General features: G+C 43.0%; 1 protein-coding gene across 1 annotated transcript in view; it reads right to left on the reverse strand.

The window, feature by feature from the left end:
* Positions 1-15845, reverse strand: part of dnah6 (dynein, axonemal, heavy chain 6) — a 44466-nt gene that overhangs the window by 24923 nt on the left and 3698 nt on the right. Inside the window, exons 12-41 of the mRNA XM_031864440.1 lie at positions 15755-15841; positions 14700-14851; positions 14272-14424; positions 13842-14093; positions 13606-13734; positions 13298-13411; positions 13034-13177; positions 12697-12852; positions 12412-12462; positions 11771-11863; positions 11561-11680; positions 11033-11213; positions 10844-10940; positions 10317-10545; positions 9794-9958; positions 9217-9327; positions 8967-9092; positions 8658-8813; positions 8134-8295; positions 7271-7408; positions 6647-6814; positions 6405-6553; positions 5450-5557; positions 5162-5288; positions 4518-4730; positions 4210-4431; positions 3889-4011; positions 2669-2851; positions 2183-2326; positions 424-645 (exon numbers count right to left, since the gene is read on the reverse strand). Coding sequence (XP_031720300.1) covers positions 424-645; positions 2183-2326; positions 2669-2851; positions 3889-4011; positions 4210-4431; positions 4518-4730; positions 5162-5288; positions 5450-5557; positions 6405-6553; positions 6647-6814; positions 7271-7408; positions 8134-8295; positions 8658-8813; positions 8967-9092; positions 9217-9327; positions 9794-9958; positions 10317-10545; positions 10844-10940; positions 11033-11213; positions 11561-11680; positions 11771-11863; positions 12412-12462; positions 12697-12852; positions 13034-13177; positions 13298-13411; positions 13606-13734; positions 13842-14093; positions 14272-14424; positions 14700-14851; positions 15755-15841 — 4475 coding nt within the window. The remainder of the gene's footprint in view (positions 1-423; positions 646-2182; positions 2327-2668; positions 2852-3888; positions 4012-4209; positions 4432-4517; positions 4731-5161; positions 5289-5449; positions 5558-6404; positions 6554-6646; positions 6815-7270; positions 7409-8133; positions 8296-8657; positions 8814-8966; positions 9093-9216; positions 9328-9793; positions 9959-10316; positions 10546-10843; positions 10941-11032; positions 11214-11560; positions 11681-11770; positions 11864-12411; positions 12463-12696; positions 12853-13033; positions 13178-13297; positions 13412-13605; positions 13735-13841; positions 14094-14271; positions 14425-14699; positions 14852-15754; positions 15842-15845) is intronic.

The following is a 15845-nucleotide window of genomic DNA, read 5'->3' on the forward strand; positions in this document are numbered from 1 at the left end:
CACTGACTGTAAGGGACGGACACATTCAAACACATCACCACCACTCACACAGATAACTTCTTGTCCAGGCTGTGAAAACAACAGAAATCTTGCATTTTACAGAAAAGAATCAAGCTTTTGTGTTTTGTTTTGTTGTAATAAAAGAACAACAGCACCATTATGTAAAGAAACTGGCCTTTAAAGGCTAAATATTCTGATATATTGATGAGCAGGATTGATGCTGGTTAAAAATATTTCACTCAGTAAAATTGGAAAATAACATTGTTATATAATAAGACATTTCTGTCCTCTGAGGACATCAGAGAACCTTTGTTTTAAAGTGAGGCTAAAGGGTTAAATTATTTCCATCTATTCGGTCGGTGTGTTACAGTTTAAAGTACAGTATGTCCCGGTGTTGTTCCTACTGTCTCCATGAATCCTTACCTTCCCCACTCCAGTGCTGCCGGTGAAGAGTACAGACCGCTGCACAGATAACAGTTTCTCCATCAGGTAGCCGTAGCGGACGGTGTCTGTGGTGGGGACCAGCGTCTCAAAGAAGGGCTGCTCCCTGTTGTATTTGAATGAAGGGATGATGTTGTCCCATGGCTCCAGACGCTTCTGGTTGAAGTTCATATACGCACTCCACAAGGTGCCATGCTTCGGGAGCTACGTGGCACACATAAACGCACATTAATTGACACACATGAAACTGGGCAAATATAGTGTAATGACCAAACAACCTCCTTAGAAAACAGGCATTGAAGACACTTGCTTTACTCTGCTGTTGACTGTAGTCTCTGTAGCCCTGCGGCATTTGTTTCCCTGAATGCTGCCGTTACTGATGTGTGAGCATGCGTGTGCCTTTTGTGTTACATCAAGCTAACAGCTGGGAGTTGGCTGCACGGCCTTCATCTCATTGTAAACACAACAACATCCACACAATCTGTTCTCTGACCTAAATAATATTGAAATTCCCAAATACACACAACACCACAAAAAACAACAACATCATCAGCTCCTTATGCACACAGAGATGAACAGGATGTGGAAGCGTGTGAGATGTTCCAGATGATACTCACTTACATGCTAATCCACCTTCAGGTAAGTGAGTCCTGTTCCTCAACTCAATCATCTGCCACGACTACCAACCACGACAAACCTCTCAAACAATTCACTTTCCATTTCTTGTTAGGCTAAAGAACTCATAACGTCAGCCCCCACCTTCCTCCATTGTATTATACTGAAGAGCCTGGAGAAGATGCTGCTGAACATCATTCTGCCAGTTGTCGCCCTACGACGCTGTGGACTGGATTCATCAGGCAACTTTGTTAGGATCCTCTTTATGGATGTTCAAAGGCATCTTATGATCCATCTCAAGTGTAACCTCTCTGCTCTGGACTCTCACCACACAGCTGCACACTTCACCCAGTGGTGCAAAGACAACCATCTTCACCTCAATGTCAGCAAGACAAAGAAAATCACAATGGGTCCCTCCTCACCTCAGCATTCCATCATCATCATCAATAACCAGACAGTTGACAACCTCAAATGCCTCGGAGTGACACTGCACAGTAGACTCAGCTCCGACCAGCACACTGACGACAGATAGAAAAGGAGCCACCAAAGACTGTCAGTCAAGTGTTAACTAAGTTGCCACCTCCACCTGTTGTTGTATCAGACCATCATTCATTCCAATCTACCGATCCACCTACTGGTCAACCTCAGCTCTATTTAGCAGGGCCTGAATGCAGCTGAGTGTGTGCTGTTGTCGGCATTGTTGACTGACATCTACAGTGCTGTGGAGATGAATTAGCCCTCGGGGACAATAAAGCCTGGAGCCTATTCTATAACGACCAATCCATAATTCTACAAAGCTGGCAAAGTACAATAGTGATATGCAAAAATGTCAGTGAGTGACCGGCATTTATGTATTATGATACTTGACCTTATAAATTGTTTGATTATGAATATATCTGAGTGCTTAAAGCTATATATATATACAGTACTTTAAGCAGATTATAATACATTATAAGTAGGTTTAAAATACATTATCGACATGCGTTACCAAAAATGCTTTGATTGACAGAGTTTTAACAGCGACACTGGACATGATTTTCAGTGTGATATGAATAATTCCAAAACCCCTCCATCCTGTAAACCCGTATGTGTCTGTATCTGTGGGTGTGTGCACAGGTATATCTACCTCAGCATTGCTGCTGCCTTCAAACTGCTCTCGAATGAAGGTGTCAAAAGCATCCCAGTGAGAAGTGGTCAGGTTTCCTCCGACTGCCCACAGGTAGCAGAATATGAAGGTGTGACATAATATGCTGTTGAGGTGCTTGGACTCCTGCACGAACACACACAGACAGATAGAGAAAGGGAAGAAAGTGTGTGGTAATAAGTAGTAGAACGGTGTGGTTCTAATTATGTGTAACCTTTATTTACTGTAGGCATGTGTGTGGTCCACTCTATATGTATCTATATATAGGTCTATCTATATTCATAAAGTATTAGTGTTGTGTGTGGTTTGAGCAGATGCTGATCTTATCATCTGACCTTGCCCAAAACAAAACTGAATTTTGTTATTAAAGTGCTAAGTTATGGTGCACTGATAGACGAGGTCCTGTGTGGCACCATGGAGAGAACTGAAACAGACTAAAGTGAGAGTTAAATCTTGTGTTTAATGTACCATTTGAAGGTCTGGCCCCCCTTTGCCCAGCAGCAGTGCCTCCAACAGGGAGCACAGAGTGGTCACTTTACTGATGTCCACCTGTGGAACGGCCTGGGTACAATACTTCAGAACGAACTGAAGACCTTTCTCCACGTATTGCTCAAACAGCTCCAGCAGGTATGTTCTCACTGGGCCTGGGAGCTGTAGAGACAGCATGGAGTGAAGAGATGGATGCAGTAAGAGGAGAGTAAGCTGGTGCAGTGATCTTTACTTTCATCTAGAGTACATAACCACTGAGGCCACCTGGTTAGTTTGACTTAGAGTAATAGAGTTCGACATGTTGGGAAAACGCACCGCTAAAGCTCACTGGCCTTCCTTACCTCCGAACAGAGCAAGGCTCGCTTTAACGCAAAGCTGAACTCAATGTCTGGCAGTAGATTCAAATGTAAAGGCCAGACATGAGAGTGGTAATAATCTCCTCATCTATGAGCAAGAAATGGGATGAGCGGACTTCAAACATGTGCTGAACTATTCTTTGAGCAGGTGCTGAATAAACAAGTGTTAGACAGAGAAGACAGCCAATGCCCTCCCTGTCCCCGAGAGACACACTCCCTCAGTTAGAATATCTCAGTGGAAATCAATTCAAAACTAATTAAAAACTCTAATAAACTCTAACTCTAACAAATCCACACATGTGTTTGTGCAATCAAAGCTATCCCAGACAAACGCAGAAGGTCACTTTCACCAAAATATGTTGCTTTTTAAAAAAAAGTATCGTAATGAAGAGGTTTAAGAACTCAAAGGTGGGAGATAAATGTGGAGAGAGAATAGGAAAGCAGGCACAAGAACATGTGACAGATGTTCAGATAAATACAATGTCAACAAACAGACTCATCTCAGTTAATTAGACATTAGCAGAGAGAGAGAGAGAGAGTCTAACGTTCAGGGGAGAGATGATCCACTCTCACTGTGGTGTTAAGTCTTCCTAAAAGGTCAGGGCTTTGATGTGATGTGCTGTCATGAACTGTAATGCTGAAGCTTAAGTTCTTCTCCTTGTAATGCCTGATAAAGCACATAAACATTCATATACCAGTGCACTAACAGTCACAGTCTCACAACACAACATTACATTAGATCCTCAATTACAATAAGCATGATTTTGCTTTTAGCCACTTCCAAAAGACATTTTGCAATTTCAAATAGTGTTATAAAGATGACAGAGATACAACATGTACAACCTTGGCTCCGAGACCACTGATCCACGTCTGGACATAGGGCATCCACTTGAGCTCATCTGGGTCGATATAAACCGTCCCACAGCGGCTGACAGTGGCTGGAGAAGCTACAGCCAAGTCCTGGACCTGAGAAACACAGTTAAAGAAAGATAATGATAAGATAATCTAGGACCATGTATATATTCACTGAAACAGAAAGCATCAAACTCGTATTCAAGCTCCAGTTGTTTATTCTTGGACCTGTCTTTGACACTATAAAAATAGAAAACTGCTTATTGAATGGACAGAACATGAAACTCTCCATTCACTGAGGTCAGCTCTAACCTCAAACACCATATGGACGGATGGTGTAAGTTTGATTCGCTCGCCGTTAGCCAGACAGAGCATCTTGTTGTCATCCAGCACTGTGTTCATGTTCTCAATCCATAGGGCGTCGACCGGCCCGTCGCAAACCACCCACTTGTGGGCAGCACTCGTGTCGCTGACCGCATCACGGACACTCAGCGCCATCAGTCCGTCACGCCACTCGAGTGTTACTGTGTTAACCTGAAGGGTTGAGGAGGATAATGGATGAATGTAGAGAGAGGAGTAAAGAAGCTGTTGTGTATTTATTGTTCTATTGTCTGCCGTACCTCTCCGTAGAGCTCTCCCTTTGTGACAGATTTGGGGTTGAGAACATAGGTCTTGACATGTTGATAGAAAGGGTTGTTAGCCGCGTGCCCTGTGCCGTGGAGGGTCTCCAGTGCGTCTGCCAGGACACTGTAGACGGTGGTCTTACCTCCACCAGTAGGCCCGACCAACATGACACCATGACGCACTAAAATGGTCTCATACAACTGCATCACCTGCTCGTAGAAAAAGAAGAGGAAAGGAGGAATGAGGGCTGGTTTTGAAGACGACTGGCCATAATCTATCATTTTCATTATTGGTAACATAAGATAATACAAAGACAAAGAATTTAACCTGTGAACAGCTGTTGCCTGTGTGGCCAAAGCTTGATTTCTCTGTGCCATGGACTTAACATGTTGTCAAATTATTAGATTATTATAAAACATATATTCAAGCTATCGTGCACCGGCCTAACTATTGTTCTGTTAACGATGACCTGCTCTACCTGTTGATCCACAGCCGCTTCATGTTCAGAAGAACAGAGAATAATACCGGCCGAATCTTTTAAAATGTACATACTTCATGTGAAGTGTTTTACAGAAGTAAAAATATTCATAAGGAAATTAAAAACGAGTTAATTAAGGAACACCACTGTCCCCCACTGTACCTTCTTGGTCATGCTAGCCAGTGGCTGCAGGTTTCTCTTCACCAGAGACTCCAGGATAGCGGAGTGTAGCTCACCGTAGTCACGCTCAGGAACACTCACACCGGGGAAGAGGTCAGACAGGATACCACTGGAGGGGTTGTTGGCATAATACAAACACACATAAGGTTTTCACATATAACAACGTCAAAAAAAAATCATTTTCTCATTTCTTAATTGTGCAGCAGGCTGGTGTAATATGTGAATGTCGTGTCCTTGGAGCAGCAGAGGTAAGATGTGTGAGAGGCATACCCAAACAGCACAGCATCATCAGTGAGCAACTTGGGCAGGTTGGAATCCCTCAGGGCTCTCATCAGAACCACCTCCTCACTGAGGGGGGGGTGTTCTCTCTTTAGAGGCCTAAGAACAGACACATCCATTGTGTTACTGTATACATCAAGCATCAAGTCATTGCCATTTTACAAATACTTGTTACGCAATATGACTAGCTATATTTGATTGACAATCCTAAAATGGTGCTGTGCCTTTTTTTGCTTTATCCTGGAGTTATGTTCTTTAGGTCCTAACGCCTGTTCACTCGTTTGTTTAGTCTTTATTTTCTTCATGTTGATCATAAGGCAGAACAATCCTCAGTTAACATGCTGTTCACTACAAACTACGTCAGTTTCAAATGCTCAAAATGCTTTTTATTATTCAAACAAATATCAATAATATTTGAACAATTATCTTATCGGCATGAATGGGTATCGACTCTTACAAATATAGAGGCAATGAAGACTGTTAAAAACAAAGTAAAACAATCAGAGACATTAGAGATGAATGAATGTGTGCTGACTGAGGAACACGCAGACTCACAGAAGTAATACGTGAGCAAAGACAGACAATGCATCACAAGCCAATCACAGTTCCCTGAGCTCCAGCTAATAACCAACCGGCAGATTAAGCATGACTTTTACTACAAGTGGTCGAGAACATCCATTCAAATCGAGTTGAAACGAGGTTCTTTGTGCATCTTACAGCTGAATCAGGAGCTGCTCAGTTCTAGGACAGCAAACCTCCAAGAGACCTGAGTGCACTGATTGATTTGCAGCCTTTAATTGTGCAAACAGGCAAACATTTTGACACGACTGTGTCTTCATCAGAGTCAAAATGAGTCGTTTTCACTCTGATTAAAGTGAATGATTTGTTTGTCTCTATATGAATGCACACGTGTGTCAGTGTATGTGTGAGTGTGATGCTCTCTGACCCAGCCATGACCAGGACGGACTTGACGGCTCTCATGCCAAAGTCGTAGTGGTCCTGCTGGGACAGCTGCTCAGAGCACAGCTTGTACATCTGGGTCATTTTCCTCGCTAGGACCGTACTGGACTCAAATCCCTCTGAGTACAGAACCACCTGGAGGGAGGGAGAGAAACAAGGGAATGATAAAAGACATGACGCGAAAATAAGCAAGCAAATACAATGAGGCACACGCAGAGAGCCTGTTACCTCAGCAATGAGTGCGTAGTTGGGCACCATCATGGCTATGGGTCTGAAGAGAGCTTTAAGGTTGTCAGGTAGCTCCGTTCTTCCAGCACAGCCTGGGTTCATGGTGATGAATGCAGCACACGTCCTCACCACCTTGATCTCCCGGCCTTCAAATTGAAACCTTGACAGCTGCGTAACACAGAGTTGAGTGAAATGCTCTCGTTCATGAGCCAGTGTGAAGTCTTACCCACTGAGCCTCACGGTGTGCTCAGAGAACACAGATGTCTGTGTCTGAAAAACTGCCTTAACTGATACATCAATATTATTCCCCTCTTTCGCCAAGTTCAGCCCTGGTCATCGCTGAACAATACTTATTCATTATCAGAGTTTAACCCTTTAAATACCAGTACGTTTACATAAAAAAAACACATAAATGTGATTATTTATAACAGCAGGGTGTTCACACTGCTAGAGTGGAATCAAGTACCTCAACGTCAAGTGAATGACTGAGATTTGTAAAGTTTATCTTTTGGTGTTTTGTGAGAATTTTAGGAAAGCAGAACAATGTTCTAAATTCTTCTCCATATAAGGTATGCAGTGTCTTAACAAAGTGGTGTGTGTGTGTGTGTGTGTGTGTGTGTGTACCTTATCAGCTTTGGCGTTTCGTATGGTTGTGAGTTGCTGAGCGATGACAGACAACACTTCAATGTCAATTCGGTTAAATTCGTCAAAACAACACCAAGCACCCGACTGAGCCAGACCGCTAAAGAAGCACCCCGTCGTCTGGAGACAAAGAAGAAGAGAAACAGATTACAGCTGAAGTTTGGGGGTTTATAAAATACAGATATAGTTGTATATATAAGTAAAGGATATTACTAATATATGCAATATCAGCATTGTGTATGTTTGTCAACTGATCTTAATGAATGAAAACTGGCTGATGTAAACAAACTGTAAAAGAAGAAACAGAAACAATAACTTGTATTAAAAGACCTTCTCTCAATGTGAACATTATAGCAGATTACAATCTTGGGATGTAATCTTGATGAGGCATCCCTTTTATTTACATATGAAACACTGAATGTGCCTTTTACTGGATTGTTAATGCAATGAAAACACACAGCCAGATACAGTATGATACCTATTATCATACTATCGCATGCAACTGTCTTGTGTTTCTCAAACACCTACTGTTGGGACAGGCAGACATTAGAGCATCATTTTAAGAACATAGAGGAAAGGATTGAAACTGGTTTAAGGTAATCCTTGAGAAGCACACAAGGCTCTGTACAGAGTATCTGTTAAATGGCACTTTACTGCTTTTGCAATAGTGCCATCTAGTGGTACCACTTAGCAGGTGCAGTCAGAGTGAGTTAAGCCTTCCTGAGCTAATTAAAGAAGTAAAGGAACAAATAATTCAGAACTGAGTGCACCAACAAGCAAAGAAGGGAAACAGAAGGAGTAATAAAAAGGATGTGGGTTACAGATGAATACACTTCATGGCTGACCTTGTAGTCAAGTCCATCAGAGCAGTTGAAGACCACACACTGTATCCCCAGGGCCTTAGCCAGGTCCTTGGTGGTCTCTGTTTTGCCCGTACCTGCTGGCCCGGCTGGTGCTCCTCCAAGGTCTAACTGGAGAGCCCCCATCAGACACAAATAACAACGATCCTGAGCAGCGTGAGAGATAAAAGACAGCTTGAGTAACAGTGACACACACAGTATGCAGTGTTTCTGTGTCACATGTCAGCTCTACCGACGAGAGGACACACATGCTATAGGCTGCACTATTAGCTCTGCTTGGTTGTTTGTGTCTTTTCCATACGGGTCTGTGGCTTCACAAACAATCTGAATGAAGTAAAATGATCTTTATGATGCTTGTGTAACTGAGGATAAGATATGTGTTCCCAGTCTGACCTCACTGCAGTAGCATTCAACCCGATGCATGAGAAGGTTTCTGTGTTATGCAGCGTTAAATGAATGTTGGGACAGAATACGTCATGTGTGTCTCAGTATCAAAGTGTATGTGTTACCGTGAGTGGTGTTATAACTAGTCTAGGACAGGCTCCCAGGTATTCATAGCCATACGTGTAGGTGGACACGGCCATTTTGGCTACACAATTGTCCAGGTCCATGTCCCAGTAGTAGCGTAACTGTTTCTGCCATTCAAAGTTACACCTGGTGTCCACCTGAAATGGAGGACTGAAGTTACTTTAAGGCAGTGAGTTGTTATAAACATTTTCTCATCACCTGAAAAATCCTCCTGCACCTTCCATACAAAGCCAAGGACAGACATTGATTTAAGCTGGTTGGTGTTTCTGTGTTGGTTTGTCCTATTGTACCTTCTGGCGGACTAGATCTGTGACAATGTCTCTGGCATGGGCGTCGATGGTGATGAGGGCAGTGATGATATTACGGTGTAAAGCAGGCAGCCGTCCTCGTACCAATGCCACCAGAGCATTCAGCCTCTGGAATACACACAGACACGCGTAGTATTCATACTTTTAAGCTGAAAAGTTAAATGAAATTGGGCAAACAAAAGTGATTTGTTTGAGGAAAAGGCAAGCAGTAGTGTTGATATGTGTGGTTTACATCAAAGTTAGTCAGTTCAAATTCCTGCAGGGCAGCAAAGTGGTCATGGTCTCCATCTAGGCAAGCATCCATGTCCTTGCACCACATCATCTGGGAGATGGTCAGCACCACCTGGTGGACACACATAAACTGAAGTTAGATCACAGCATAAGCACAAAGCATCAGCTGAACTGATAGAAAGGACCAGTGTGTAGCATTGGAGTGGGACCTCTTCATGGAGCCCGCTGTGCTGTAAGGCAGTAGTGTTTCAACAGTAGTCCGAAAGTCCAGTGTTTGAAAGAGAGGAGTGAGCGAATCTGTAACCCCACCGTGAGATGCCACTAAATCCTACGCACTGTCCCTTTAATATCTCGGTTAGCTCCTGAAAGTAAGTTAAAGGAAAAATCACCACAATTCTAATGGTGAGGAAGATAATATATCTGTAAAAGTGAATTTATTGGTAACTTTGCGTCACAATGATTTTATATTTTTGCAATACAAACCCAAGGAGAGTTATACTCTAAGAACTACAGCACAAATGTCTATTACTTAAACAATATAAAAAGCACTGATCCATGTAATGTCTGCGTGTGTGTACCTGCGATGGATGTCCAGCCACCACCCATTCCTCTCTAGACTTCACCTGGTAGTCAGCAATGGCAGCCTTGCTGAGGCGTCGCAGTGAGGAGAACATCGCCTCCTCCACCTTGCAAAGCCAATCCTCCACGTTGCCTTGTGCCTTAAGACCTTTAGTCAAACCCACCTGAGCTTACACACAGGACAACAAGGTCAGTTGCAGAGCAGTAAAAAATTTAGCAGGACAAGACCAGTCACATTCTTACATTCCCAAACCAACAAATTCTTAACAAATGTGTAGTTTCTAAAACAATACTATATCATAAATTACATTTGTCCAGTTTTTGCCTTAATTACTGCTCACACAAGTTTTGGCACAATTTGGGAACTTGATTGAAGATGGCTGACAGGGTTAAATATTGTTATAGAACACAGAGCACATGAATGTATTTCTGTTAACTCGTGCTCTCAGCAAGGACTGAAACAAGATAATAACAGATTATATAACAGAGCATGATGGCCAACGGTGTTAAGGTTGCTCAAACCTTCTCTCCCTCGGGGGACACCATGTTCACGATGTCTTTGCTGTAGTCCGTCTCCTGTATTCCAACATCCAGCACATTTTCTGTATCGGTCCCAGAAGATTCGGGCAGTAAAGCAAACTCTAGCCGTGTAATGGCATCAAAACACTTCCTAAGGTGGGGCTGCACTGCTTGGGGGTTTCTTGTCTGGGCCAAGATCTTTATCAGCTCGTCATTAGATAAGAAGTAGAACCTGCGAGGGTAGAGGACTTATCAGAGCATTTAACACAACACACCAGGATCCAGAACATGGTGTTTATCACCGTGTTCACTGGGAACAGATGTTTAGAGCAACAACTGGTAACCTGTCCAGAGAGAACAGGCAGAGAATCACACTGTATATATTATAGTCATGTTCAAAATGTAGTTTGTGCACGGGGAACAATAAGCAGGAAAGGGAAGAAAAAACATAGGATGACAAAAAACAGAATGTGGAGTATGATGTAAAAGCCCCGTTCTATGTAACAAACCAAGTGTGTGTGCGTGTGTACCTGGGGAAGATCACTCTCTTGGACTCCAGGTAGTTTTCCAGACACTTCTGTATCTCATCCAAGAGAGTGTTGTTGTGTTGAAAAGTCTCCAACAGATCTGCATAGCATGAACAGAGTACATTGTCGTGTGAATCTGTCTGCCCTTCCACATGTACATGTCTTCTTGTCTTATTTTTCCATCAAACCTACGAGGCTGTGTGGCAACTTGAAGCGCATTAGGCCTCAGTTTGACCTTTGCCATGATCTCCTTCCAAGACTTGTCCACCTTGAAGAACATCTTGGACTGAGCAGGCAGCTGCCTCTCGATGTCTGGGGCCAAGAAGATACTCTCCAGATAAAGCCAGTTCCTTTGGCATGTAAGCCACTCATCCTGGCAAGGATGGCAGGAGAGGAGAGCGAGGAGAAGGAGAGAGAGGGGCAGAGGGTTAAAACAATGTGAGCAGAAGAAAGATCATTGAAGAGGTAAAGGCCAATCATGATATGTACTCGTAATCCTGTTAGTATTGCCTTACATAAACCAGAATATAGCACTCATTAAATATAACCAAAGCAAAAGAACGTTGTCATCTCGTTTGCAGCCACTAGGGAGTGCTACTGTGTAACATTTGAGACCAAATTCGAAGTCACAATTTGCATTTTGCATTGAGAGAAGCCGAGAGAAGAGTCACTAGGAGCCAAACGAAAGATCACTATGTTCCATTCTTTTAAAAGCGTTACCAGTGTTTGGTTGAAGTGGGTCAGCTTTCCCAGCAAAATGTTCACCACATTTATGATGGGAGCTACGTAGCGAGAAGAGGCCACCCAGCCTAGAGAGATGATGCTGTCATCCAGGAGTACCTTCACAGTAAAACCAACATGAAAACACACACAATTAGTACTGAAACACTACTAGTGCGCTACAAAAGACTGTGTGCGGCATGTTACCACCTGGATATCATCCGTGCCTCCCAAGATGGAGCCGTCTTTAGATTCCCCGTGAGACAGCACAGTGAACGCCGTGTTCCACCAAACCTCCTTCACCTACATGGCTCATTGAGGGCAGAGGGTAAAGGGTTAAGTTAAAGTATCAAACCTGAATAGTAGACAACTCCAGACCAGAGCTGCACAGTAGCAGCAAGGATCAATAGAGAACAAAACCTGGTGATTGATTTTAATTGGCTATTATCAATGCCAGCTTCTCCAATGTCCACTTACTCCAAATCACACCATGTTGCAACCATCAGCTCATAACACGCCACCAGGCACACGCCACCAGGCACTAGCCATAAAATCCTCAAAAGTTACGAGGACACACCCACTGCACATAGGGTCACAAGTGTTAATTATAAAAACATATGGATTAAGCTTTATATGATACTAAAGAGCATCTTTGCAAATGTACAAATAGCTGAATTCTCTGTATGCGAAGATGCAATTGCTGAGTCATTCACTATGAGTCATCACACTGGCTGTGTGTGCATCAAAATCTCATGATTAAAATCAAATCATATTCAGCAGACTGGAAGGTAGAGAGTACACTTCTATTGCACATATTCAGGTAGTTGGAAGGTAGTTCCCTTTCCACGCACCTTTGTATAAATGGACTTCACTGACGCCTCTCCTGAAGCCTGCCCTGACACCTACAAGTCAAGGGATGTGTTAGTCCTGTTTGTCCAGGCTAGATGAGATACACAGGCAAGATATCAAGTACAAGCAGCTTGTGTGCTTCTATCCTTGACCTCAGAAACACTACCGCTTTCTTCCACAGCGACCGCCAAAGTGAACAAGAAATGAAAGTTCCTGGTAATAGTTTTAATCGTCAGCAACAACCAAAGCAAGAGAAGGTCATGATGTAGCCTTGAAGCACGTGTTACCTCCTGTATCTTCAGGCCATAGGAGAAGACGTTGAGCGTCTCCACAGCAGCCAAGGTAAGCTGGTTCCTGTTCAGAGAGATCCCCACAACAGACTCCAGCATCTTCCAGTGCTCTGGCTTCACACTTGGGTTACAGAGATCAGTGATCACCGGCAGCTGAAGGAGAACACATGAATACCATTTAGATAGAGAAGTAAAGCTGCAGTCAAGAACCAATTCAATTACTGCAGTATATATTTTACTATGACATCATTTCAAAAAGATTTTTGTGATAACATTCATTTTGTTTTTTATGCCACACACACATCAGTCACAACAAACACTCTGTCCTACCAACCCTCTGTTTGGCGACTTCCACCTTCTCCTTAAGAGTTGTCAGTACGTTGTTGCTCGACAGGCCCTCTTCCAGCCGGTTGATGTATTTGCTATATGTTGTGACCTGTGAGCTGATCTGCTCCAGGTCCAGCTGCTCAAGTGTGCTCTGGGGATGGGTGAATATGGAAGGACACAGTCAAAGGTAAAAGAGAGGAAGAGCTGTTGACATGTGTCTGTGCATATGTGTGTCCAGGCCTTCAGATACAGTGTGTTGAGTACAACTCACCTGCCTCCATCCATCTGACAAACAGTCCCATTTCTCTAGAGAGTCCCACAGCAGCTGTTTCAGCCTAAACTCTGCAATTAGCTCTTCCAGGGTGTCAAAGTTGGTGACCTCCACCTGTATGCATCAGAAGGTAGAGGGTGGGAACTCATTTGGGTCAATTGGCTTGTTTGCCGGTAAAGTTAAAATAAAATGACAGTTTCTGCTTTAGACGCAGTCTTTCAAAACAAAATAAAATCGTTTTGACTTGACTTGGGACATGTTTTTTTGCTAGAATCATTTCGAATGAAGGATCTTAAAAATGACAGCACCTTCAATTTCTCCTGGTAGGAGGTGTAGGCGTGGGCCTGGGCCTGCAGCTTGTCTATGGACATCTGGATGCCTTCCAGCAGCAGATGCACTTGGGAGGAATCTGCATTGATGTCAAGGAGTTGTGGATCCTACGCATGAGAAAGCACAAACAAGTAATAAATCAACAACATATTGACACACCTTGAGTAAACCAAACTATGGTTAATAGAAACAGGATTAAAACGTATCCACGTACAAGTGACTTAAGCTTGGTTTGGATGACCTCACGGTTCAGCTCCTTGATGTCCTTCTGCAGGGAGCTGTGCAGCTTGTCAACGATGGAGCCCCTCTCCAGTAATGCATGACTGATGATGCAGTACAGCTCGTTAATGGAGGGTTGCAAGGTGGCAAAAACAAGCAGATCCTCAGTTGGCAGCGGAACTGAGTACACGTTAATCAGACTGTACATCTGACATAATGTCTCCTGTTCCGCTTCAAGCACCGAAATCTGTTAAAAGGGAGAAAAAGAAAGTGTAGTAGAATAAAGTCAAATAGGAGAAGAGGTGAGAAGATGGGACAGAAGAGTAGAGAGGATACTTGGTTGATGAGTATATCATTTAAAATGAACTATCATGATTTTGCTAAAAACACTAGAAACTGCTTTTAATGTTAAATGTGTGTCTTACCCTCTCCCAAATCTCATCCAAGAATGTGAGGGAGTTGGCTAACTCAGCCGTGGTGGAGGGACTGGACTCTAGTTCATACTTGACTTCACAAACCTCGGCAATGACAGCATCTAGCTTCACCCTAGCCTGCTGGGTAAGCATCTGGTGGATGACCTGGAGCAGAGATTCAGAGCACAACAATGATTCCGACATGCCTTCAAGAGCTTTGCAGTATCAGTATTTGAATATCAGAAAGTATTTTCTCCCAGGGTCTTCACTCAGCGAGGCCCTGGACCTCGCTTATGTTTTCACTTCAGTGAGATTGTATCAATACAGAATGGCATCACTGCCCCTCTGTTTGAATCACTTGTTCATCATGATCTAAAGCTCCATAACCCTTTAACCATAAACTGATGCGTTGTATGTGTTTGCACATTGCTCGTCCTCACCTCCAGACAGCGGAGCGAGGAAGACGCAAGCTTTTCTTTGAGCAGTGTTTTGTCCACAAGCAGTGAGCCAAGACGCCTTTTCTGTGGGATGGCTGCGGCCTCCTTAAGCTCACTGTGGTATAACTCCAGCGCTTTTCCAAAAAAGGACACATCTGTGAGATAAAGCAGTCAACATCCAACGGTTTAAAGAACTGTGCTGTTTTGCATGCTTTACTTCCCAACTACAATTTGTGTTTGTTTGTTTGCTGAATGTCTGCAGTTGTTTTATTGCTGTGACCAAGTCAAGTCTGATTTACAAGATGCAAATATGTAAATATGTCCACATTTACATCATATGGGAAATGTATAACATTGTTTTCCTTGCTGGAACAGATTAGACACTGTGACAATCTAGAGTAAATCTTTGGAAACTACTTCCTCATCTGCCATCATCCCTCTTCCTTCTTTAACAGTCTCAAAGGTGCACAACACAGCGCTCTGTATCCCCGACTAAGATGGACGTATAGAGAAACATACAGTGACCAGAGTGTTATGTATCAATATGTTATGCTATAACGACAACAGTTTTCCATACAGATCATTATTTACACATACCTACACTTTTGTAGGAAAATGGAAAGATTTGAAACATGCACAACTAAAAGATGCAAGCACTGGTCCCTCAATGAAGAAAACCAACTGAAATGGATGGGTGTAGCAGGGTTTCCTGTTCTGAAAGCAATGCTTATGAATATAATACGCATTTGTAATCTTGCCTCTGCAAGTTGGCAAAATACGCACAGCAGATTTAGTTGTGCATCCCTATGGTGCATAATGACAATAAATGATCCTTGAAGTAGATTTTTGATTGTAAAAAGTCTCCTCAAACCTCTGACATGCTTTGTAAAATGGACCTGTTGTTTAAAGACCAGAGAATATACAAGAGGTACCCTGTGTAGGCACAGACCCGAGACATGTAGTGTGGCTCCTACGCACTGTTTTATGAATGAGAACCCAGCTCTTTGTGTTGGATGTGGGATCTGTAACAAAAACAATGTTGATGTAAAGTGCATCACCGTGATCCTTTTGCCGCATTGCATCCAGATCCAGACCCTCGTTCTCTTTATAGAACAGATGAAAACGCTCAAATGTGTGTAAGTACACTTT

This window comes from Anarrhichthys ocellatus, unplaced genomic scaffold, assembly GCF_004355925.1.
Source record: "Anarrhichthys ocellatus isolate YVR2014 unplaced genomic scaffold, GSC_Weel_1.0 scaffold31, whole genome shotgun sequence".
Lineage (NCBI taxonomy): Eukaryota > Metazoa > Chordata > Actinopteri > Perciformes > Anarhichadidae > Anarrhichthys > Anarrhichthys ocellatus.